We start from the raw sequence: 25,384 nt of genomic DNA, 5'->3' as shown, positions 1-25,384 counted from the left end.
TTCTGATTTTCTTTCCAAATCTTAAATTGTCTAATATCTATCTTTCCTTTTACATTTATATCACAGTTTAGGTGTAGTTTCATTGTGCCATTAAAGAAAATAGAAAATTTTGTCCTATCAGTTTCCAAGGGGGTGAAAAGCAGCTATATAACTGTTTTTAGGAATTGTCAGAAAAGGTTCTATGTGTTAGGGTATTAATGAGTGGAATCAGTACTTTGCAAGTCAATTAGGTAGTTCTATTAGGTGTTCTAAAATTGCCATTTTTCTTTACCTCACTCTGCATTGGTTACTGTTGTGAATATTTCATTAATATGGATTTACAGGAAGTCTGACTGGAGATTGAAGACTGAAATGTATAATATCGAATCTATAGTTTAAGAGGAATATAAAACCCTGAACGCTTTAATTTAATGGTCTCTGCTAAGCCCGTAGTTTGGAAGACATTGCCCTTCAGGCTACCCAAATAACTTTTTATTTTATGACAAAAGAAATACACTCTCTTAAATTACACATGGAAAAAATATCACATGTTGTAAAACTCTTAATTTACTTGCAAGTTTTATACTTTAGAAAGATCGTTCTCATTCCAGACAACAATATGTACACATACATGCACAAAAGGATTTTGTGGAGGAAAAAAAATTACCAATTAAGTCACAGAACTGACTCTTCACCCTAAATTATAGTTCTTAGGATGCTTCTGTTGAATTTTCTTTATTTCAGAGACAGTGGATTTCCCTAGCAGGAGAATGAACATCTCTGCTCTGGCTACTAGAACAGTCATACTTGTTCCTCTCAGCCCCAGAGATGTTGCTCCTCATAACTACATTTACATTACCTGTTGGTGTGCAGCTCCTTTTTGCAACAGAGAGAAAGTTCCTAGACAGCTTTCATTTTGGCATGAATGGTATTAGTCCCACTCTGGAGCACAGAAGATAGTTTTCAGCACCTACTTACAATTTTGCTCTTTGCTTTGATCGCTGATCATTTGTTGCTCAGACACTGACTGCTCAAAATGTTGAAAATATATTTTAAAAGAACCTTACCAGAGCTATTTCAAACCCACTGTGTTTTGAATACAAAGAGAAAAGTAGAAACCCTGAAAACTGAAAATGTGAGTTACTGACTTCTTTATAGCTAACCTTACAGTGTTTTTGTGAGCCAGCCAGGGTGGGATATCTGTAGAACATCATCTCAAATACTGAGTCCATCCAATGAATGTATTTATTTCACTGCTTTTATTTTCTTCTTCTCTAATGTTAAAATCAGCTATGTGAAAAAAATTTTAAAACCTATAATTGTGTGAATATTTACTAGCTATTGTTTTCCCACACACATGATTTTGATAAATAAGTACGCTTTCTAAACATTAAAATGCTGCTATTTTAACAATGAAATCTAACTGTAGTAAATTAAATGCATATACTTTTAATGTCTCGGTAAGGAATAATAATTATTGTGAAGTTAATTACAATGGTTAATTTTTTTCTTTTTTTTTTTTTAAAGAATGCTGAGGAGTACACAGATCTGCCTGTGAGACACAATGAAGATCAGATGAACAGTGAACTGGCAAAACATCTTCCAATTGAAGTCAATCCCCATTCATTTGACAGTTCACACACAAAAACACACCTCCTGCTGCAAGCCCACTTCAGTCACGCCATGCTGCCTTGTCCAGATTATGCAACTGATACAAAGACAGTGCTGGACCAAGCAATTAGAATATGTCAGGTATAGTAAGGTGTTTCAATATTTAACTCGTTGTTTTACTATTTATTGTTAGTGTGTTGTAATATTTTGAATATAGAAAAATCTGAAGATCTCTTGCAGTCTTGTGGAGAACTGGTACCACATGGTATGATACCACTTTGTTTAGGGAGGAACTAGATGCCCATAAAGATGCCCACTTTACAGAACTGGAGGTAAACAAACTTACGGTAAAAGACTGTGGTTGTGGTCATCTGTTGCCATAGGGCTCGCCTCTTCTTTCATATGCAACAGCTTTCTCTCTCTGTATCATGGAATGTTGTACGTAAGTCATTGCTGCATGGGTGTGCTCCCTGCAGATTGTTATGCTGACCCCCAAGAACCTGTCTCCCATGGGTACTTTTATTTTTATAGCACCCAAAAGTGCTGTAGTCACTGCCAAGCATAAATAAAACATGTTTTGAAATGTGCTTTGGGACGAGATACAGGGTTTTTCTCTAGCTTGTGAAAAGATATGTCTTCTATTTCCCAATTATCATAGAGCCAAAGAGCATGCTTTTAACCACAGATTTTAAACTCAGTCTGGAGGCTTGTGGCTTTTACAGTTGTACTGCAGTCGCAACCCGCAGAAACTAAACTGACCACGGAGAGTACTTGTAACAAGCGATTAAATGCACAGCTGCATGCCTCAAAAGAATTTTAAAGCACCAATCTGAGTCTGGAATAGAGTGCTGCCATATCTGAAAAGCGCAATTACAGTTACAGCAGGAAGGGTGAGCTCTAGCTGATGCAGAGAACAGCCGCCCCGCTGATTCTGCTGGAAAGGAGTAATATTCTCTTTAGCAGTACTGGACAAGGGCTCATTTGCAGGTTCTTGAAGATCAGGTAGCCTTCAACAAACTATTCTTTTTATCTTCCTCAGTTCCATATCTGTAAAATAGGGACAGTAATTCTTTCTTCCTCCAGTTTTTGTTTGCTCAAATTTTAATATCCTCAGTGATTAACGTGTCAACTGTTTGATCTTGTTTGAAGCCTGTTGGCAATATGGTAACTGCAAACATCATTGTGTCAAGCCTACCAGTTTGTAAAACCACTCTATGAGAAATTATTAATCAATGCTCTAGACAGACAAAATACCACGGGCAATTCAGTGTCCAGTGATTTGGGTGGGTCTCAACCTTACAATAGCAAAACCTGCAAGCTTGTAATACTAATATTGAACAAAGAAAAACTAAAATTAAGAAAAGGAAAGTAAGAAGCAAATAACACCACAATGTTCTTGCTACACAGTCTTAAACTTGGGAACAGCAGTGCTTGAATGCAAGTCTACTCCAAATATTTCAAATCAATAAAATTATGATGCTGAAAGCTTCAATGTATGAACAGTTATTATTCATAATAGTTATTAACAGAGAACAACGTCACTTGCTCAGGTGAGAAAATTCACCTTTGTTTCAAAGAAATCATATACTTAAAGTTCATTCAGACATTTGTGGAATTAGCGTTTGGGGGGTTAATTACATTAACCCTCCAAACGCTAATTTGAAAAAAATGTAAATTAAAGATTCTTTTCAATAATTATTTTGCTTAATATTTATCCTGCTGTGCGAAGAAATGTATATTTTAATCCTGTTACTGCATAATAGGTGTTTCAGAAACAATAATCACTCAGAAGAAAAAACCCTAAAATATTCAACAGTTCCTTTAAACTGAAGTAGAGTTCAGAAGAATACCATTCTATACTGTACCTTGGCACTCCAGCTGTACGTTAACTACTACATAATGTTACATATACAGTCATCTTAAAAAAAAAAAAGGTTCCTCTTTAATAAAAAAAAAAAGCAAGCATTTTTGTATTTTGAAGTTGGCGCATGGTTTACATCTCTTGGGAGAATATTTGTTCCATCTTATTAGTCACGCTTTCCAAACAGAGGTTAAAGTTCCCAGAATCTAAGCAATAGACAGGGTTACACTTTCAATACTGGTTGTTACCTTTTTCCTTAGTACTGACCTGCTGATGAACTCTGGGTCAACAGAGGTGGAAAAAAAGATGTTAGTTGTGAGAAAAAGGAACTGAACCATAGAAGGATCCATTGATAAACATATTCAGTGGGTGATGTTCTCTGTGTGTGTGAACAGACGCTCGTGTACCACCAAACGTAAAATTCAGCAGTGAGACGGGAATTGGTTTTTGAGTTATGTTGAACTTTTGTTTATTTACTTACAAAGTACTTCAGCTGTTAAGGTTGTAGAGCTAACCTTCAAACTGTGACCTGAACATAAACTGTTATTTTTGCTGGCGGGTATGTGAATGACAGACTTTCTATATCAGCGCTGCTTTTCTCTTACAAGAAAGCAAGATCTTTCAAAGAGCTTTTACAAGTGGTTGTATCTCGGTACATACAGCAGGCCTCCATCCCAGGTCCCCTGAAGAGCAGATTTGTCATCTCTAGCCACGATACATAAGCAAGCCTCTTTCCATCGCAGGCTATTAAACTTCTCCACTCTTCTGTGCTGTCTTTCACCTTAACCAGCCTTCTCTCCCACAGTTCCTTTTGCGTCCCACCCGTTGCGTCCTCCCACCCATTCCTCTAACATCCTCTGAGCCTCTTTCATCGCTAGTGGCTTTAGGCTGAGTAGTGTCAATGGTCAGTCAGAAAACTATGTTAACAGCATCAGATAGATAAACGTAGCTGATGGATTTCAGGTAATACTCCACTCTCTTCTAATAAAAAAATTTATGCAATCACTCTTAAATTAATTTTCCTGGGATGTCTTAGAAGTTTTGGGTTCATGTTAGAATTCTGTTCATTTATACTCATGATGAAAGATAGAATTCATAAGCATTTAACAGATTTTGAGGAGTCGTGGTGCTGGCTCAATAAAGGAATGTAATTGTTAACATAGAAAACGGAAGAAATATATTCTGTTACAGTTTTCCTATAGTTAGCATTTGTTAGGTATAGATGGAGTTCATTATAGCAAGATAAAATTTAGTATCTATTTACTCAGTACGAAATACAGAATTCTTTCCCTTTTACTGCAGAAATACGGGGAATAGCAATATGTAACCTTCTGGAAGGTGAATGCCTATCTGCTCCCACACCCATCTCTGTAATGAATGGCCACTGAGGCATTGACTAGACTGAAGGAATGACCCTGCTCTACGCTGAAAAGCTCAAGTCAAAAACTAACAAGTTTGTTATCAGTGACAGGCTCTCGTAGATAAAGCACAGAAGATTCCCATGGCTCAGAAAATCTGCCATGACTTCCTATGTGATCTTGGGCAAGTCATTTAATTTTTGTTTGCCTCTGTTACCTTTAATACAATTTTTTGTAGTAGACTGCGTATTCTCTTCAAGCCTAGCACTCTGTCTGCATTATTTTTACTAAGAAAAGATAGAGGTGTCAGTAAGATGGTGCTGAGCACTCCAGTAGCTGCTCAAAATCAAACACTTCTCCACTTCTTGCAGAAGAACATAAAAGAATAAAAATTCTAATGACATGATTTGTCTAATATTTTTATAGAATATAATTATTATTGTAAAGACAATATCCCCACCTTTTTTCCTATCTCTGATTTAAGAATATGTGAAACAGACTAAATCTAATCTCTTTTTTACTTCTTTTGTCAAGCCTGATATTTTGTGACTGTGTATTCAGCGATCAGTTCTTACTCTGCTGTTCTAAGACTATCGCCTATATTTGCATTAATTGAAATGGATAATTGAGGCAGTAATACCATCAGTTTCAGATTCAGCAGGGCAGTCTCTTCTAGGAAATAATGTGACAGTTGCTGGCTTTGCATTGGGATTGGCCACAAGCCTCCACTTGTAGTATAATCGTTGATAAAATATTTTAATATTGCCAGGAGCAGAACTGCCATGGAGCTCAGCCTTAACCTTTGAGAAGTGTTTACCTATAGATGTGTTTTACACTCATCTCAGCAGGGTAGCTGTGCACTGAGAAGATGGACATGAAGTCAGATTCCAAATTGCAGAGTAAAGACTACTTTGCACAGGAAACGTGCTCATTCCTGAAACGAGGACCTTGTAACGCTGTCACTGGTGGCCTGCCTTTCCCCATCATGTTACTTCTCCAGAGAACCTAATTTTGACAGGAAATAAAAAACTTTTTGGGTTAAGCACTGCATTTCCTTAGCTGGATGATGATGTGCGTAACACTGCTTTACCTATTCTAAAACAGTTAAAGTAAATAAGTTGTTTCTGGTCATTTATATTGCAGCTTTTGCTACAGTTCTGCTTATGAGAATCATCTTTGTGGTACATATTCAGAGTCATCAAGTATTGCACAAATATGCTGCCCAATTCAGTTGTCTTTGAAGAGCTAGCTTAGCTGCTAAATGCTTACTCTACTAAACTGCAGACTGCTCTGGCTGATGGTAGGAGATGTATCTACTGCTCCTCACACAAAAGGTACTTTCTGTCCATATCAGCACAGCTGTAAACAGCAGAGGTGCCCGAGCTACAGCTCCCAGACTAAAAGAATGAGAATGTCCCTCAGCTCTGGACTTCCCATCCTCCCCAAACCTCCTCAGTTCACAACAGCCACTAAAACTACTGACTTGGGGAGCCATATCCCTTGGATCGTTTGTTTTGCTGCCTATGAGGAAATGGAGAAGGTCTTAAAGATCCTAAGTGTGTTTTGAGCTCATATGTTGTCTGTTGTTAGTGCAGGTGTGCCAATTATTTGCTGCAAGGTGGTGGGCGGTAGAGGAATGGCCTATTTTACAGTTGTGTATGTAAGATTTGTCCAGAAGTGCCCAGGGAAAGACATAATTGCTTTGTTTAATGGGTGCACTGGCAACTATAAATAACTTCACTAAAGGAAGGGAAGAGAATCAAATTAACTTGAGAATGCAGAGGATTATTCAGAAACAAGTGAAGAGCAGAGGCCATATCTCTTTAGCTACTACACGTATTCTTTGTGTATGCAGTGATATTCCAGCGATAGCACCATGTTTGCAATTTTACTTAAATACTGGCTGCTTTCATGGTTGGATGGCTATTATTCCGCATTAGGAGGGTGGAAATAATAGAATAATCAAAAAACTTGTAGCGCATATACTGGACAGTAATGCTCATTTATCGATAGTAGGCAGCGATGGATAGCTTTGTAGTGAAAGTACCTGGGCATAGGAAATGTTGAGGTGGAATTACTTGCTGCCAGCTTGTGTTTTATAGGTATATGTGTGGGAGAAGGGAGGGGTACCTTTCTGGCAGTGGTGGTGGGGTTTTTGCTTGCTATGGATAATTGGTGAACTGGTGTATGGAAGCATCTCGGTGGCAGTTTAATGATCATTTGGTGCTGCTTATATATAATCCCTCCCCCACCCATGACAAACCTTTTCCCAGTTGGGGCTGGAGGAAATGAGTAATGCTTAACCCATTTGTGTGATCAATTCACTTAAGCAGCTACTGTGAAATGTTAATCACAACTTTAATTTGTACTGCATTAGCATTTTGATTAACTTGTAGGCTTGCTAGCACACTTGAAGCACTTTTACTCATAGTTACAGCTCGGAAATGACTTTTTGATTAATTAAGTTTGTTAGACAGCAGCTGAGCTTCCTGAATGCTAACCTTATGGGGCTAAAAGTTCAGGAGAAAGTTACTGGGAATAACTGTTGCTGTTGAAAAGGATTCTTGTGAATGCACTCAAAATTTTTTAATTATTGACAAAATATTACATTACTACTTTGAAACTGACTTTAAAGAGGGCAGATTTATTATGAGAAAGATGCTGTATATTTTTCATGAGTTCGGTAGATTCGTGTAATATTTGGAACAAATGCCATCTTTAAGACATTGTTTTTGTGTAGGAAACTGGCATTTCTTGCCAAGAGATTTTTCTCAAAAACATTTTCTTCTATTTACAGTTCACTAGCATAGTAGAGAATATGAATGTATTAATTACTAATTTGAAAATAAATTGGATATTGCGACTCAACAAGTTGGGTTATGCCCTACCAAGTTTGTATTGCTGGTATCACATTCCACAGCTGCTTTTATCTCTGTAATACTATCCAAAAAAAAAATCAGTAAGAACCCAAGGGCTGCACTCCACTAAATGTAGACAGTAAGTGATTTGTCCTTTCCCTAGTTCTGATTGTACTAATAATGTTACTATGGAGGCTAAAGGATGAATACAGGGATAGGAATCTTACAAAGCAGCTAGGAAGGTCGTCATTTGCATACATCAGTGAGACCTTTATGGTGATGGGAGAATGAAGAATTAGTCTCTCGTAGGGGGTAGCAGAGCATACGGAAAAGGGAGCTGAATATGCCTGTAAAAAAAGTGAAGGGAAGGGGGATGCAGAAACGGTATAAAAGGAGTGCCTCCTGAATAGGATTAATTACATCTTATTCACTATATCTCTGATAAAGTACAAGGCAGGGGGGTCTGTAGGCTGAAATTATACAGCTGTATGAGTCTGATTTAATTGATCTGAAAGAACTCCTCCCCCTCCCCAAATTAATACATTTCTGAAAAGTAATCTTGGACTAGACTCTGAAGTGTAAAGGTTCTGTAGATACCTGTTTTACTAATATATAACATACAAAAGGGAGTGACCTTAAAACCCTTTGTAAGACTTCTTCAACTAAATTCCAACTTTTCAGTTGTTGTTTCTGGGGTGTATAACTGAAGCATTGTAATCATGATTTATATAAAAACATGAAACTTATAGTACATGGCATGCTTTAACATCTGGAAAAATATTTTACTTGTATTAGTATGATCTCAAGTCACATGTGGATCATAATATAATATTACATATTGGAAGGCTTCCTACATTTGGAGCATGTGCAAAAAAGATTTATTATTAACTATCTGAATTCATAGTTTTCAGGAAAATGGGTAAAATGCATACATTTTTGTGTATTATTATCTATAAATATTTGTCATATAAGCTCTGTAGTCCTAAACAGATGTAATTAGACACCACTCCAGTGATTTTAATAAATCTATGGATTTAAACACGTATTCCTAACTGAAGTCCAGTCCTAGACAACAGAACTTATATTAGCATGCAGCAAAGACAAGACTGGCAATATTTTGATTATTTTATATTGGAATACTATACGCAATAAATTCAAGTACAAAAATGGGTGCAAAACCCAACCAGCCTTAAGTCTGCTTCTTGATGTAACTATGCAATAACAGTTTAAAGTATTTTAGTCTTACACAGTTTATTTCTTTTAAATTATTGTTTCCTTCCTTAAAGCATCACTGCAGAATAAGACTTGTATTTGTTTGGCTGAGAATGTGTTGGATTTACTTTACATAAACTTTCAAGTCTAAGGTGAATGTCATTCTGCATAGAGGGTTGTATACATTAGTGTACCAGCCTTCAATTTCCTGAATGAAGGCGTTCAAGAAAGTGTCACAGTCTGTGAAGCACTGATACAAAAAATAAAATTAATCTTTTAAGAGTGGAGAAATTTGAGCCACGGAGCTCACCGTGAGTACTCCTGAAGTTTCAGTCCCCGTGCACCGATGGCATCACTGTAGGCAGTCGACTTTTAGCTGAGTAATCACAGGTGTAATTCTCAGCCACAATGGCATTTCTTACATTACCTTAGTCTCTTTTGCTAGCCTCTGTATCCAGTTATCATTGTTCATTTAGCTTCATTGCCGCTTTCCTTAAATATAATTTAGCCACAAAATATTGACATTTATATTTACAATGTTTACAATTACATTTATATTTACGGTATTTACGTAGAAATGCTTAGTATATTCAGAGTTATATGACAGCTGACTTCAAACAGAAGAAGAAATTACTCCAAGCAGTATGCAGTCTCTGTTAATAAGATGCAAGCTGTTTCATTTTAACACTTCAATAACTTACCTTAAAGGAAAAAGCTATTTAAGTCATTTGAGTAGATCAGAAATTCTGCTAGTTGTACAATCTCTGTTCCCCTGCCACATACCCAGTCATACAAGAGTGATCCAGAATATCTGGCTTTCAAAGGAAGGATGTGAAAGTAATACCAAAAACAGTGTTAAAACTTTGCAAAAAGTTTCTAAAATAAAAGATATTTCAGTTGCTAGTCAAATCTCCTAAATGGGTGGGGAGTGAGTGGGGTATGGAACAATTTAGTATCCTGTTCATTATGGAACAATTTAGTATCTGTTATTTTGAGCACATATTCAGAGTGCTTAAAAACACCAGAGAAAAGCAATGTTTTGCTATCAGTGTGTTTTGCTATCAATGTTTTGCTATTAGTGAGCGTGCCATACACTCACCTCTCCCACATCCTGCCTCCATCTTTGCTTCCCCTCAAAGTAGGGAACTATAAACCATAATTTAAATTCCAAGCATGGGTAGTAACTTTGGCTAAAAAGAGACAAACTGTAAAATCTCAGCTTCATATGAAACCAGAAAGGTACAATTCGATCCATTTAAATACTTCAGTACTTAAGGATAACCAACCACTGCGTCTGAAAATAAGATAATGGAAACCTGATAATAGGTGCTGGGGGTTTCACATTAATGCACTCCTGGAATGAAGAAAGAAATAGCAAGATTTTGATCCAAACATTTTGACATTCAATTCTGAATATCGTCAAAATGAAAAGTTTTGCCATACCTGACAGTACACCTACATCAATCAGTTATTGAGCATCAGCATTTTTGTCCTACCCCTGCCATGGTTTATAGCTTCTTGCTTCCCATGTTGGTACAAGCCAAGCTATCTTTGATAATGACAGACAAAATATTAAAGGCTGTGTCACTAATTGCTATTATTACTTTGTGATTGTCCAAGTATGACACTTGAAAGGTTTAAAAGCTAATGCCCGATTCTTTCATTAAAACCCATCTCAGTATAGCCCTCTGCTTTTATTCTCCTAAATGCAGGAAGGGGCACAGATAAGATGATGGTAAACATATTTTTCATTATAACAAGCAATATTTCCCTTTACTCCATCTATTCACCCCATCTTTTCTACTTTAGGTTAAAAAGTGGTGGGCTTAGGTCTTTTTTTTTTTAACTTGTTGGTTTACCAAAAATATTTGTATGTTTTTTCTGTAAGTAAAAGCATCTTTATAGTTTTGCTGTTTCACTTCTTGCACTCACTGTCCTCTTCTTTTAATTCTTTCTCTATGATGAAATTATCCTGTGTTGGCATGAAGTTCTGAGGCTAGAAAGGCAGATAACCAATTTGTGCCATTTCTCAGTTTAGAATAATATTCTTTATCTGTTCCAATCTTATCAACTATAAGATATTTATAAATTACTTACTTCTTTGCCAAATAGGAATTAAAGTTAAGAAGCCACAAATTTCTAGAAAATTATGCTGGTTTGTAGTTAAAAACAAACACAACAAACCAAACAAGCAGCAACTGGAGAAACTAGAGAGACTAAATGTCGTTCATCAGGTAACATAAATATTAAGTACTTACCATTTTTTCCTTTGTCTTTTATATTATTTTCCTTATTTAGTTGCTACATTTTATATAGCTAATTTGGAGATAGGGGAATGACTCAATTTGTTGCCTTAAGTATTTATAGGAATTTCAATAACCATTTAAGTATCAAGCATCTGTGTGTGTTTTACACTTAGCAGAAAATGAAACGTGTGCGGGTTTCCCAGGCAGCAGATGAAACAAGCCAACTTTACCATTGTTCTGACTTTTTCACAATGTCACTGTCTTGGATTTCACATCCAGATAGAGATGCTGTGAATAAATTCTATGGGTGAAGAAGCAGAAAATAAGGAGGAAAAGAGGATTTGCCATGTGGATTCATTATAACAATGTGGAACACAGAATCTCACACACAGGCTTTCCTTACTCCCTACGGGATATCTATCTCTAGGCCTCTATCAATTTCTAGGAGATTTTCTAGGTTGAAAGGATCCTCCAGTTAATTTCGGTGTATAGCTTGTTTTAGATTTATCTTTCTCTTACGTCTTCTCTCTTCCTTTTCCCCTTTTCAAACCTCTGTTAAAAGGGGTGGGGGTAGGGGAATAGATTTAAAAAAAAAAAAAAAAGAAAGAAAACAATGAGAACAGTGTTACGCATGTATCCTCAGAAGCATTTTATGAAAATACCACTGCTTCATGCTGACTAAAAATACAATTTACTGTATTCTTGCTGCTCATGGAAAAGACAGGATATCTGTGCACCCATTATTCTTCACATATATACAGCACTCTCGTCATTGAGGAACATGATGAAACATGATGTTCCAGGCTATGTCAGAATAGCAGAAAGGAAAGAACAAGAACCAGATAGTGGAGAATAGGAAAGAGATACTATATGTTTGAGCAACACGCTCAGAGGCACGGACTGTACCGTCTGTGTAGGCTTCAATACATTTTAAAATGTGGAAGCAGGTAAACAGCGGCTCGCCGTGTAAGTTTAAAAGACGGACTTCACTCTGATACATGCTGAGAACAATTCCCTCTTTATCTGACTAAAAATCATGTGAACCAACACATAAATCTACAGGCCATGAAGCTGCTCCTTTCAAATGTGACTTCTAACATAATTTTATTTTCCATTGGGTAAAAAGAATCATACCTGGAAGTCACTTGGCAAGCCAAGTGAAAAGACGGAAAAAGAAAACGGTTAATGTTGTGCTGTGAGGTACTATTTCTAGGGTCACTAGGAATGTTATTAGGGTGTTTCAGGGTGCTATGGCTCTTCCTTCAAAAAAGGTGTGTTAAATCTAGATTTTTATTAGCTGAAAGGCACTTTGTTCACAATTCATGAGAAATGAGACAACATTTGTGTAATACGGGGTGACACTTCAAATATTTTTCTAAGTGTCACTGATCTTATCACCCCGATCTGGAATAAAACCTGTTGAAATTGCATTGTAAACTGCTAAAATAAACTGTGTGACTGGCCAAGACTGAAACTAACTTGTGTCTTTAAACTCAGTATTTCTCCAGAATCAGTGTAATTTAATTGAAATAGCTCTGCGTGTGTAAACAACTCCTTTGTTTAAAGAAGATTTCACTGTTTAGTTTGCCTTAAGTAAATGCTGCCTTTTGTTTGTCTGTAAAACATTTGATTAAATGTAAAGACTTACATAGACAGCTTCTCCTCATTACACTAGTGGCTGGAAAATAAGTTAAAATGACGCAGGTATCTGCTTTCTAAGGAAGTATCAAACAATATCATTTGTCTTTAAAAGAAAAACCATGGAAACATCTTAAGCCTAGTCCCAAAATCAAACTACAGCTCTCCTAATATCAAGAAGATCGTATTTAAAGAAGTGTTGAAACTGTTCAATACACCAGACCCTTTTCTTGCTTTCTTAAAAAACATTTTCTAGTATTTTAATCAAACTCCAAATTTCCTACATGGCAAATCACTTTTAAACATATGACTTTCTACTGAATTAGAGTGTTGTAATATGAAGACCCGCACTTTATTGTGATTGTAAAGGTATTAAACAACAAAGTAAGCAAGACAACTAACACATTATAGCATAATTTTCTTCGCCAGCTGAAATGCTTCTATAAATCGTAATAATTGTTTTAATGTACTCTAGACAGGATGAAAAGTATATATTCAAATAACTGCATTTACTATTAAAAAAATTATGTTGAAATCAAAAGCTCATGTTTGATCCTTTCTCCTTTGGAAGAACTCTTAAATTCTCTTTCAGACTAACCAAACAGAATTTAAGTCCAGTCAGGAAAAAAGCAAGCATAACAATTTTCAACAGGGTCACTCGCAATGCACAATCCATAATGAATTTTGCAGATTTAGATCTTTATGCTAGTGATACTTATAGTATACCTTTTACTTGTATTGTCCACAACATAGTAAGTAGAAATGGAACAGAAACTCACCAGATATGGAAGGCAGGATGGTCGTTAACGCTTTAAAGTGTGATGTGTAGCTGGATAGGGGTTTTTTGTTTGCTTGGGTTTTCTATGTACTTTGGGAAAGCTTTTCAGATTCAGGATAGAGATGCGAAAAGAGAGACAGCCAAGCATCCCTCATTCTCAAGACAATCAACTGTTTACAATGCAAAGGGTGAAATCCATGTTATTTGTGACTGCTCTTACTCACCCTAGGTAAACCATTAGCTATTTTGTAATTTTCTTCAAGATTTCAAGTTAGGTGTCAGTGTTGAACAAAACGTCAAAAATGCTCATTAAGCTAAATTTTAGGGGTTTTATCTAGTCCAATTCAAGAGATTTTTTAAGTCCTTAGGTTAAAGTGGGAATAATAACTGCTACTGGTAAGTGGCTTTAATTTTTGAACAAATGTAAATATGTTGTTGTTGTTCTTAAATAGTTCAAGGATTTTTTAATAAATATGCAATTCTGGCAAAGCTCTCATGTCAAAATATAAACCAATACTGCAGTTAATTGTAACTTCTTCCTTCACAGTAAACTTTGACATTTATTCCTTTCATTCTGAGTTGGATTTTGTAAAGGAGAGGTTATTTGTAAGGAAGAAATCCCTCCCTCTTCTCTTACCCCCAAAAACATGGTATAAATTACCTTTTCAAGGGTAAGAGTTGATGATGATGATGCAGGATTTAATCCATCTTTTTTAAAGGTTAATTCAAAAGGTGCCTGCTGCACCTAAAGTAAATTCCTATGTTGAAGGCCTAGAAATTCCTCTATGTTAAACAGTAAATAAATGCTTTCACTTGTATGAACCAGGCTCACGATTATACTTGCATTCTCTTTTTTTAATACATCTGGGTTTTTATACATGTACAAAAGGTGCCTGCTGCACCTAAAGTAAATTCCTGTGTTGAAGGCCTAGAAATTCCTCTATGTTAAACAGTAAATAAATGCTTTCACTTGTATGAACCAGGCTCACAATTATACTTGCATTCTCTTTTTTTTATACATGTCTCCTTTGATTAGGCAATGCTGGATGTTGCAGCACATCATGGCTGGCTGGTGACTGCTCTGAATATAACCAACCTGGTGCAGATGGTGGTTCAGGGTAGATGGATACATGACTCTTCCCTGCTTACTTTGCCCAATATAGAGCTACAACACCTTTACCTTTTTCGGTATGTAATTCTTCTAAGCATTTGCAGGTTTGCAATTTCATTCCACCTCTGACTGCAGCTTGTGTTTGAACGTCATTGTTGTGCCCAAGAATCATCATTAATGCACCAGAAGCGGAACTCATTCTTTCACAGTGATGCTTTCCCAAATGGATCTTCTGTTTCTGTTTTCAATATTCATTGATTAATTAACCCTCACAGATTATTTTGAGAACCATGATTCCAGACAAATTAACAAAAGGTCACTGGGAGGGTTCCAAGTCCTAACAAATCTAACTCTGTATATTAATTATCTCTTTATTTTAATCCATTGTAAAAATACATTAGTATCCCTCTTAATATCATAGATAATGCTAAGCTCTATAGATGCCTAGATGATGCAGTAAGTAATGCTACCCAAAAATAAATGACCAGCATTTAATAACAGAAACCAATATCAAGTTTTACCACCAAAACAACTGAAAACAAATGTTTGCTTTCCCTCCCTGGGCATGTGTTTTGCTGTCTGTATCAGGAAGTGGAGCCAAGGCAAAAGGAAGAGTGTGCATGGAGGTTACCAAGGACCTATCGAGTGTCTTCCCGAACTAATGGCTGCCTGTGAAGGAAAAGAGAATGTTTTTGCTTCCATTGTGGACAGTGAATTGCAAACAGCCCACACTTCACAGGTAATACTTTCTATCCATGGTCATTATCAACATGATTGGAAAGGAAGAGTAGTTGGGAAAAGAAATACTCTCTTCACCTCCCTTCAGCAAATATCACGTGATGTTCTGTATAAAGTGCAACACATTCATTGCTCTAATTTCAAGGTACTGCTAGCTTTACAGGGTTTCTTCTCTGCCTGTTTTCTTAATATCATTTTCACTTATTCCCTCCTAACCAGTAACAGTCTGCTTTATGGCTGATATTACCACAGCTCTTTGCTCTAAAGATGCTTCTTTAGGTCATTCAATCTGCAGAGTCTTTCATAGCCAGCTATGCACTAGGAATACATGCATTGCAAATGTCATCGTAGCTGGTTTCTGAAATGGTCTGTCAAACACCATTTTTTTCTGACAATACCCTTAGTAAATGATCCAGCACTCATTTTCTATTTGAAACAGAAAAAGCAGATGAAATTTTCACACTTCACAGGGGGAAGAAGAAAATACTACCTCAAAATGTTGAGACTGCTGGAGTCTTATTTTCAGTTTGGTTTTCAAGCCATTTCCAGCAAAGGGCAGCTGTATTCCATAGTATTCATCACATATTAAGCCTATTGATTTCAAATAAATGTATGAAATATGAAAACTTCAAAAGCTATACTTCAAATGTTTTTTATTTGAATATTTAAAAGGACAGCAATATGTCCTGTGTTTGACTGTTCAGCTTCAGTTAAACCTTTTACTGGTATGCAAACAAGAGGAAAAGTATTTAAATGTCTATAACAGACATCTGCATTTGTAACTAAATTAACATGAAAATTTTGAATTAAGAAAATGTATTGACATCAAAACAAGGCTTCCTTTAACAACAGATTTCTAACATAATACACATTGATTTCAGTCCAACTTTCAGATGTGATAAAAAATTAGAACATTGTTATAATTAGTTCAGGGAGAACTCAGAAGTAAACTTACTTAATTTATTTGCATAAATTGCCATTCTGTTATCTTTAAAAGCAAATGCAAATTGGCTCTGTCTGATATGATGATGGTTATTTGGCTCAAAAGTGCTTCAATTTGCGTAGCAATCTGGTGTCGTCTCTGCAGTGAGGCGATCCCAGGTAACATACAAATCCTGAATTATTCCAGAAATTAGTATGTTTAAAGCATCAATTTAAGTGCTAATTGCAGTAGTAATGAGAAAAAGCAGTACTACTGTGAGATTTGCATCTACTGCCCCATCAGTATGCCTGAAACGGCTGCTGACTGGCAGAGGATTTGGCTGCTAATTAAATAATTGTATGCATGGCAGTGTTCTCGTCTGATTCAATAGATGAAGATTAATCCTCAGATAAATATGTTTGGCTGGTATTGAAATGTCTTAGTAGTTTCTTCAAAAATAGCTTGTGTGTATGTGGCGTGTATGTTCACACTGTGAAGTCTCTATGCCTCTATATGTCTATGTTTGTAAATATAGATGCATATAAGAGGGAAAAACATAATGCCTTAGCATCATATAAGGAAAAAGTTTCATTTCCATGAGTTGGGAATGGCCGTATTGGGTATAGCAAAGCCATGACTGTTTTATGCAGGTCATTGCAAATGTGAAACATTTATACCAACATTTTATATTCTTCACGGCATTTTTTTCAGAAAAAAACTATTGTAATGCTTTGTAGAGAATTAAAATTCATATTGAGACTGCCTGTTGAGTGCTTTCATATGTAAAGTCCTTCAATGCGCACTTAAGACAGGGGCCAACCAAGAGAAAAATTCTTCAATAAAGAATGCATCTTTATGATATATTTCCTATAATGAAAGAATGTAAGATTACAGAGTTCAAGCTTAGCATTCTGGCACCAGACCTGAACAAAGTCAAATAAAGTGGTAAGTACACCACTAAATTGCCAAAAGCATTCTTTTCCTAACAAACCTTTTACTTCTCACTTACAGTATGTTGAACCTGTATCTTAAACCCATTACTAGCATGAAACTGGTAAAAACAGCTTGAGCCTTACATAAATTTGAGGCAGACAGGAAAAGGAAGAAATTTCACATTTGGAAAGAAGAAAATGTCTTTTAAGCAGATTGGTAATTAATTTTTAAATAGCAGCTCTTGAAGCTGCTCATGGATTTGGAATATTAGGCTAAGTCCTGGGGAGACAGATTATTGGCAAAAATGCTAATGATGTTATCAAAGGTTCATGAAGAATTTCTCATGTGATTATGATTTGAATCTATGGGTTTGGTAGGTAAATATATGTATTGTGTATACGGACATGCACACATTGGGCATGTTGACATATGTAAAAGGAGATAATATGTGCTTGTGTCATCCTATACAGCAAAAAAACAGTAAAATTGTCAAGAAATACCTAAGTGACATGGTAGCCTGAGTTTAGTTTTCCAAAAGTTGGTTATAATCCTAAACCTCATTGAAAGTCAGCGGGGCTTTAAAAGCTGATAGCCTAAATTCAAAAACTATTTACTGTAACTCTGATCTTTGGCCTAAGCTCCACGTTCATTTCAGTGTTTCATTCTGAATCATATTTCTTTAACAAATCTTTTTCAGTTTCTAAGTCACTTAAGCATTAGGCACCTTTTAAAATACTAAGCTGATATTTATATTATTGAAAGAGATAAAAGAAACCTCGAGATTGAAATAAATATTATCCCTGCTGTAGTATTAGCTGCTTTTACTCTGGAAGCATCTGTGTTCCTATAATCTTCTTTTTCATTTTCAGCTGCTACTACTTGACTTTCTTCCTCAGTAAGAAAAGCATTTCTTCATTTTCTCCACATTGCATGGATGATCTGCTGTCTGTATCAATGATTAAGCAGTACTAACTTTGCCTTTAATTTTCACATACACAAGGCCTGGAGAATGACATATTACAACTACTTTCTTATCTAATTAGAAAGCTACTCAGAGTCACTTTGTTTTGTTTGCACTGTAAAAGCTACATGAGGATAGCCTTTGACAAATAGAATATGTTGGGGTGGTACAATATAAACCAGATCAAATCACAGTCTTCAACAGAGTGACAGGTAACGCCAATAAAGGAGTTAATACATTATGATCTCTGCTGAAATTAAACTTTGTTCTAGCATAATTGTAACAGGTCTTGTCTGCCGAGGTAGTACATGTAAAAGTTTTCCAGGTAAATGATATCTAAAGTATAACCAAGGGGGTGATCACCAGGTTGGTATATATCAGGGTGCCTCTACTGAACACAGCAGAAGTACACTGCTTTAGCGCACGGAGAGTCTCACACAGTAGGTCTGTACAGTTCCTACAGTAACCCTCGTCTTAAAAAACCTTTACATTAAACAGAAAATCATGTGCCAGTTAAGATGTTACTACTCAAGTGGTCTCATTCAGTGTGATCTGCTGGAGGTGATTTTAGTAGTGTCTTGTGTGTTAAATGTAGCGGAATCCTGGCAACAACTAATTAATTAAGAATGTCTGTGGTGTTTTTTCTCCTTCTTCAAAGCGCTGCCTTTTTTTCCCCCTTTTCCCTTTCAGAGTTGGGACAAAGAGGGATATCTTGTCCCTTAACGTTCCAGCTGTTTATTTTCTGTTATAATTTTACCGTCCTTTCTTAGCTAAGGCACTATTAAGAACATCAGTGCAATTCATCGGCATCCCCTGCTTTTACACTGCAGTTCCCGAGTGCTCACAACTGGCCCTCCCCACCTTCTCCATTGAACAGACACAGCTGTTCATGCAGCACACAGAAGAGGGAAGAGGGAGAGAGATTAGTTTTAGCCTAAATCAGTTTTCTCATTTAGTTCAGCCAGGCTCTGGTAACGCAGCCATTTTAATCCAACATAAGTCTGCGCTGCAGCCGAAATGGGCAGTCCTGCCCTCCCCAATGCCATTTTCACCTCTCCTGACCTAGCTCCCTGCACAGCTGCACAAACGCTGCGGCTGGTTCAGGCAGGGAGGTGAGAACAAGCATCTGGGGACGAGAGGAGGAGGGATCATATCAACCCTCTCGCTGACAGTCAAAATGGCCTGTAGCCAAGTGGCTACATGAATACTTGTGCCAGCAGGGGAGGAGGCTGGACCACTTCTTTCAGTGGCACTGAAGGTTCATGCTTATTCAGAGTACTCGCAGGATTAGAGAATATGCTTCCACAATCAGCTTTAAGCTGATCTAAGTTCATGCTGTCACCAAAATGATTAGCAAGCTGATCCATCTAGCTGCACAATCACAGCATGATAGTGCCAACGTATCAGGGATGGAGGGGGCACAGCTAGCTGGCGAGGAGGATTTTGAAGAGAGGGATGGCACCACCTTTTCCTACGGCAGTGCAATCTTAGGTCTGCTTACCCTGGCTGCCGTATCCCTAATTATGTATTAACATATATCATTATTGTCAGTATGAATCATGGCAATGATGTCTCCAAAAAGCAAACTGAGCTTTTATTAGGGCTCTACGCCTTCCAGCACAGAAAAAGTAATCAGAGACACATCAAGCAAAATCTAAATGAAAATAGATTTTGTTGAAACAGAAGGTGGTCAAACCAATACATGAAAAATAACATATACTTCAGTCTTTTTCCACATAAAACATTTCTGTTCCATGCCAGTATTGCCCATGCGACTATGGCTACCCTCTTCATTACCACAAGTTCCCATTTTGACATCTGCTGGCTCTTTACCAAGTCCAATATTCTTCTTTCCTCCTTCTCCTTCCCACCCCCTAGCTTTTCATATGTGTTGTTTGAAAACATGGGTGAAGTGCTGGTTCCTATTTTGTTTTGGGGGTGGAGGGGAAGGAGGGAAGGGCAGAGGGTGGTTCTTGGTTTTTTGTTTGTTTTTCTTCCAGTGCCAGCCTCATCTATCTTTTTCAGCCATAGTGAGGCCACAAATCACTGCCTCCATTCCACAGCCCATTTTTCCATTTCTTCTTCCAAACAAATTTCATTGCGTGAACACGCTGATTTTCTTTTTACTAAATGAAAGCCTGCATTACTCCCCTCCATTTTTGTCATAGCTCCTCAGGGGTGCTTTTCCTTGTCTGATGGAGACCAAAATGAGAGATACTTAGGGCTGCATTTTCAGGATTCCTCTTTAAGGTTGGAGAGAGTGTCATGTTCAGCTACACAAATTGTATGCCTCCAACAACAGTTCTCTGTACAAGGATGAGAGAAAGTTGAGGGCCTGCTGCAGTTCATGAGAAACCACAGAGACTTAAGATTCCTCAGGAGGACTGTAAGCAGGAGGGTTCATGAAGATCAATGCAAGAAAACCTTTAAAAAAAAAAAAGCTAGGGATAACCTTGGATATGCAGTTGAACTTTTGGTTAATTATCTGAACTGATCCTCTGAACTCTCTGAGGTTGGCCCACTGCTAATTAGCACTGCAGAGACTTGTTCTTTATGGATTATGCTAAGGAAGTTTAACTTAAAACTTAATTATACTAGTTTTTAAGTGGCTTATAGGGAAAAAATACTTTAATCGGGAGTGGTAAGGAATTTTTCCTGTGCTCAGACATCAGTAATCTTAGTGAGGCATGAATAACGAGCTTGAGGAGTTTCATGTTTGTTTTATTTGCTTAGAAGAAAGTAGAGTAAGAGGTTAATGAAAAGCATTTTATGCTTATGATTAAGAGTCTTACAATTATATATGATATTCTAATACATAATAAAATATTATTAATATAGAATAAATATGTAGACTGCACATTGAATTGTTATTGTTACAGTGACAATGGTCTGAATTGTATAGATTGTCTTGTAATCCACAGGGATCTGTTTCTTCTACAGGCTTGGAATTTCTTGTCCCGTTTGCCAATTCTAGACGTCAGGCTGAGCATTAAGGGCTGTTGGGATGACCCAGTTCAGCCACAGAAAGAAGTGCCTGTTCCTTCTTTGACAACAGACACGCGAGACGACAAAAGATGGATCAAATTACATGCTGATCAAGAGTATGTGCTCCAAATAAATCTGCAGAGAACCCAGATGGGGTATCAGGTAGATTAATTTATCATTTCCTTCCCAAGTGCACAAGTTTCCAATAATCCATTTACATCAATAATGCTTTATACAGCATAGCAGCTTTTTTTATGGTTTAAATATTATGTGAATTATAAACACTTTCAAAGCCTTTTCTGTGTTAGTAATGAAGCAAATGGTTTTTCAGGTTGCAATAGGATAGTAAATAGACTCTTAAGGTAAAATCCTAGACCAATTCAAGTCAATGAAAAAAATCTCTCGTTATTTTTTACAAACCAGAAACTCTTAAAGTTCATATGCTTGGGTACTATAAGCAGTGACAGTAAAGAAGATAACTTCACAGGCAGGCAGTATTTAAGTACTCGCGCGCCCCAAACTCCTACCACTCGTACTTTTGCATATTCTGCTTCCCCAAATCAGTTTATAAGCTTCCCTATTATATTGCCATGTACCTCCAAACCGCATACCTATAAGTACGTTTCTGCTGGTAACACATCCTCAGGCCTTTACTGAGGGTATTGTCCTCATATTTTACAGGTGAAGCTTTTTTGAACAGCTCCTAGAACAACTTCTACATACAATTCTTTTCCACACCCAAATTTCAGTCCCACCCCTTTGCCCAGTTAAAGCACATCCCATTTCCTCTTGGGCTGGACGCCTCACTGGGCCCTCAGCAAGTCTTCATGTGCCAAGCCAGAAACACCAGCAGCTGCACAGGTTTCCAGCTGCTCTGCCCACAGCAGCAGTAACTCGCTGTACCTGTTTGTCAGCTCTTGGAAGAGTCAAGACCATGCCTCCTGCATCCAAATCAGGCACTGCTGACACTGTAGCACTCACTTACTTACAGATGCATTTTTTTGTCATTTGCATACCATTAGTGGCATATGGACCACCATGATTAGAATTTTGCGAATTAATTTCTCTAACATTTCAAACAACTAAGAATGATAATTACCAGCATTTTTGTTAAGATACGAAGATGAGTTCAAGATATAAGCAGAGAACAGTTTTAGATGTTAGTTCTGAGACTCTTAAGACAACTTCATTTTGATAAAAATAGTAACGGAGATACATATGTTCTGTTGTAAATCCTGAAGTTAGCTTGCGTTAGTTAAAGAATTATATTTGAAAAGTATTCTTCTTTCCCAAAAGACTTCTTGCCCTGACTACAGCAGGTTCACCATAGCTTCAAGGGGAGACTGTCTCATCTGTAGGAAGGAAAAAGGGTCAAAGCTCCTCCATAAGTCATTCTATTTGCTGTGCCGGTTACTGACAGAGACTTTTCCTAACCAGAAGCCACAGAAAAGAAGGGAGCAGGAGCATTTCGTGCAGTGATCACTGTTTTATAAACCTCTCCAAGAATTTGATCCCTCTTTTGTAAGAAACAGCTGGATCAAACTGTTTCTGAAGCTTCATTGCTATGGTGGTGCTTTTTCTTCCGTATAAATCTTCAGGAAAACCTTTCCATCTACAGAACACGAAATGAATGCTGATTGAGTGTGCATCATTATATCTTCAGCTTTCAAGCAGTAAAGTCACTGTCTTAAAGAATCACTGACATAATCTTTCCTTTTGCTATATCAACCTCAAATAAAGACTTCAAGTGCTGGTTTTGTCTTTATATTAATCTTCAACAATATTGTTTAGCATTATTTAAAGACACAAGGTTTACAATTAACCCTTCTGCAGAGAACAGAATTTGGAATACATTAGATGAAATTACAAAAAGGGAACAGTATTTCCATTCAAGTTTTAATAGCTTACAAAATAAGTGGAATAGTATCTCTTATTCTGAGTTTTTCTCTGTGGGCCGTGATTTTATTTGTTTAAAAAAACCTTCATCTGAAAAGAAATAACAAAAATATTTTAGTCTGGCTAAATTACTGTCTTATGTAAAATTCACGACAATGTGTTTTTGAGGTGCTTTTCATGCAAGGAAGAATGGCATTTTGGAAAGGTGCTTTCCGGTTTTACTAAACTCTTTCTTTTCCCCAACAGGGAAAGCAAGACAGTAAAGCAGTGGCTCCTCGATTCCCCAAAGTTAAAGATGAGGGATGGTTTTTGATATTGGGAGAAGTTGATAAAAAAGAACTCATCGCCCTGAAGAGAACTGGATATGTCAGAAATCGAAATACTGTTTCTGTTGCTTTTTATACTCCAGAAACTCCTGGAAAGTATGTAAAATTTTAAAATTAAGTTCTCTTAATGATTATCTTTTCCAAGTAGTCAAGACCTAATTTCCAAACTAATGATTCTGCTTTTTACATTTTAGGTGTATCTACACATTGTATCTCATGAGTGACAGTTATCTTGGTATGGACCAACAGTACGATATTTACCTGAACATTATACCAGCCAGTACTTCAGCACAAGTCACAACAGAGGTGTCTGATGCTATGAGTCACCTGGCTCTGAAGTAAGGTGATCTGAAAAGTCCATTTAAAAGAACTGGTCTTGCAGTTAAGACACCTGGTCATTCTGGACATCCGAAAATGCGTTTGCCTTAGTGGAACCAACTTCAAACCTCAAGACAACTAGGAAATTGAAAGTGACTACTGTATTGACTCTGGTAACACAGAGTTAGCCACAGTGGCCTTACTCCTTTATGAAGATTTGTCTTTTCTTGTTTCATCTTTCTTCAGAAGTCATATTGTTAATTGAATTTTGACACCTCAAAATAAAAGACTAAAAGATACTGTAATTTGTGCAAATTTAGGGCTATAGTCTTCATTTTGAAAAGTGTTCTGAGGCCTATGTATTAATGTAGTTTAAATAGTCAACTTTTTTAATTTATAGGGAAAAATACAAAATCTGATCTAAGAACTGCTGAAAATATTGATGGATGTGTTATATTTCATGTTTAATAAAAATAAGTCCATAAGAATGTTTTGCATTAGATTTTTTTAGTGTAAAACATGAGATACATAGTAACAAAATCCTCCTCTTACACATACTATATTTTGAAGGCAATAATCTAAAGGAAAAATTTCACAAATTTATATTAATTATATATGCAGTAAATCTGGTTATAAAGGGATGCTAAATAGTATAAAATATTTCCAGTATAGATGTAATTTATATAGATCATAATTAAAGTTTACCCTTTACATGTATGTATACACATACATATACACCATAAATATATATTACATATTTACAATTTCTTTAGTGTTTTTTCCTGGATTTGAAGGACTAAGACATATAAAATCGGGTGTCCTGTTCTAGGGTTCAGTGCTAAAGTGGGCAACTACATTCTGTAAATAAGGGCGAGTGAGGCTCCAAAAACGGGGTTTACAACAGACGGCTTGATGAGCAAGGAAGAGTTCTGCCAGAAAATAGGCAGTGTCTAAGAGATGCCCACCCAGCTCAGCGATAGTACCATGGAGGCACTTCCGTCTGCAGGAAGGGAGAAGGTAGCAGCAGGACGTAAATCTGAAGGGAGAAGGTAGCAGCATCTATCTTCTGCACAATACAGTGGTTAGACTGCTTACCTCGATCTACACATCCTGAGGCCAGTCCTCTTCTCAACCTTAAGGGGATTCAAGATGCTGAGCAAGTACTTGGAGGCAACATACTGCAAAAAACATCACGCATCTTCATTCCGATAGACTAGACCTTAAACTGAATATCAATATTTGAACTTGTTCAGCTTTGCATTTAGCTGATAAGCATTACCTCTCTGAGGGATCATTTTGCTATCATTTCCATTGTGTTTCACCAGATGAAAGAATACAGCAGAGTTGTTGCCTGGAAGCTTCCCAAAAAAAAATTACACTGGTGGTGCTGCACCCACATAGAGGTTAGAAGGGACTTCAGGAGGTCATCTGTTCTAACATACCTGCTCAAGCAGGGCCACCTAGAGCTGGTTGCCCAGGACCATGTCCAGACCTGTGCCAGTGCTCGGTCACCCTCACAGTAAAAAATGTTTCCTGATGTTCAGAGGGAACCTCCTGTGTTTCAGCTTGTGCCCATTGCCTATGGTCCCGTCACCAGGCACCATTGAAAACAGCCTGGCTCCGTCCTCATTAACATCTTCCATTCAGGTATCT

General features: G+C 37.0%; 1 protein-coding gene across 4 annotated transcripts in view; it reads left to right on the top strand.

The window, feature by feature from the left end:
* Positions 1 to 24,219, top strand: part of ASCC3 (activating signal cointegrator 1 complex subunit 3) — a 285,630-nt gene extending 261,411 nt beyond the window's left edge. For all 4 annotated transcript variants that reach the window (XM_075145562.1, XM_075145559.1, XM_075145561.1 and 1 more), the window contains 6 exons: positions 1,507 to 1,731; positions 14,578 to 14,729; positions 15,241 to 15,391; positions 21,147 to 21,353; positions 23,334 to 23,509; positions 23,608 to 24,219. In XM_075145562.1, coding sequence (XP_075001663.1) covers positions 1,507 to 1,731; positions 14,578 to 14,729; positions 15,241 to 15,391; positions 21,147 to 21,353; positions 23,334 to 23,509; positions 23,608 to 23,755 — 1,059 coding nt within the window. In that variant the 3' untranslated portion in view covers positions 23,756 to 24,219. The remainder of the gene's footprint in view (positions 1 to 1,506; positions 1,732 to 14,577; positions 14,730 to 15,240; positions 15,392 to 21,146; positions 21,354 to 23,333; positions 23,510 to 23,607) is intronic.
* The last annotated feature ends 1,165 nt before the right edge of the window (positions 24,220 to 25,384 follow it).

Source organism: Calonectris borealis, chromosome 3, assembly GCF_964195595.1.
Source record: "Calonectris borealis chromosome 3, bCalBor7.hap1.2, whole genome shotgun sequence".
NCBI classification, from domain to species: Eukaryota; Metazoa; Chordata; class Aves; order Procellariiformes; family Procellariidae; genus Calonectris; species Calonectris borealis.
This window is presented reverse-complemented; position numbering and strand designations above follow the sequence as displayed.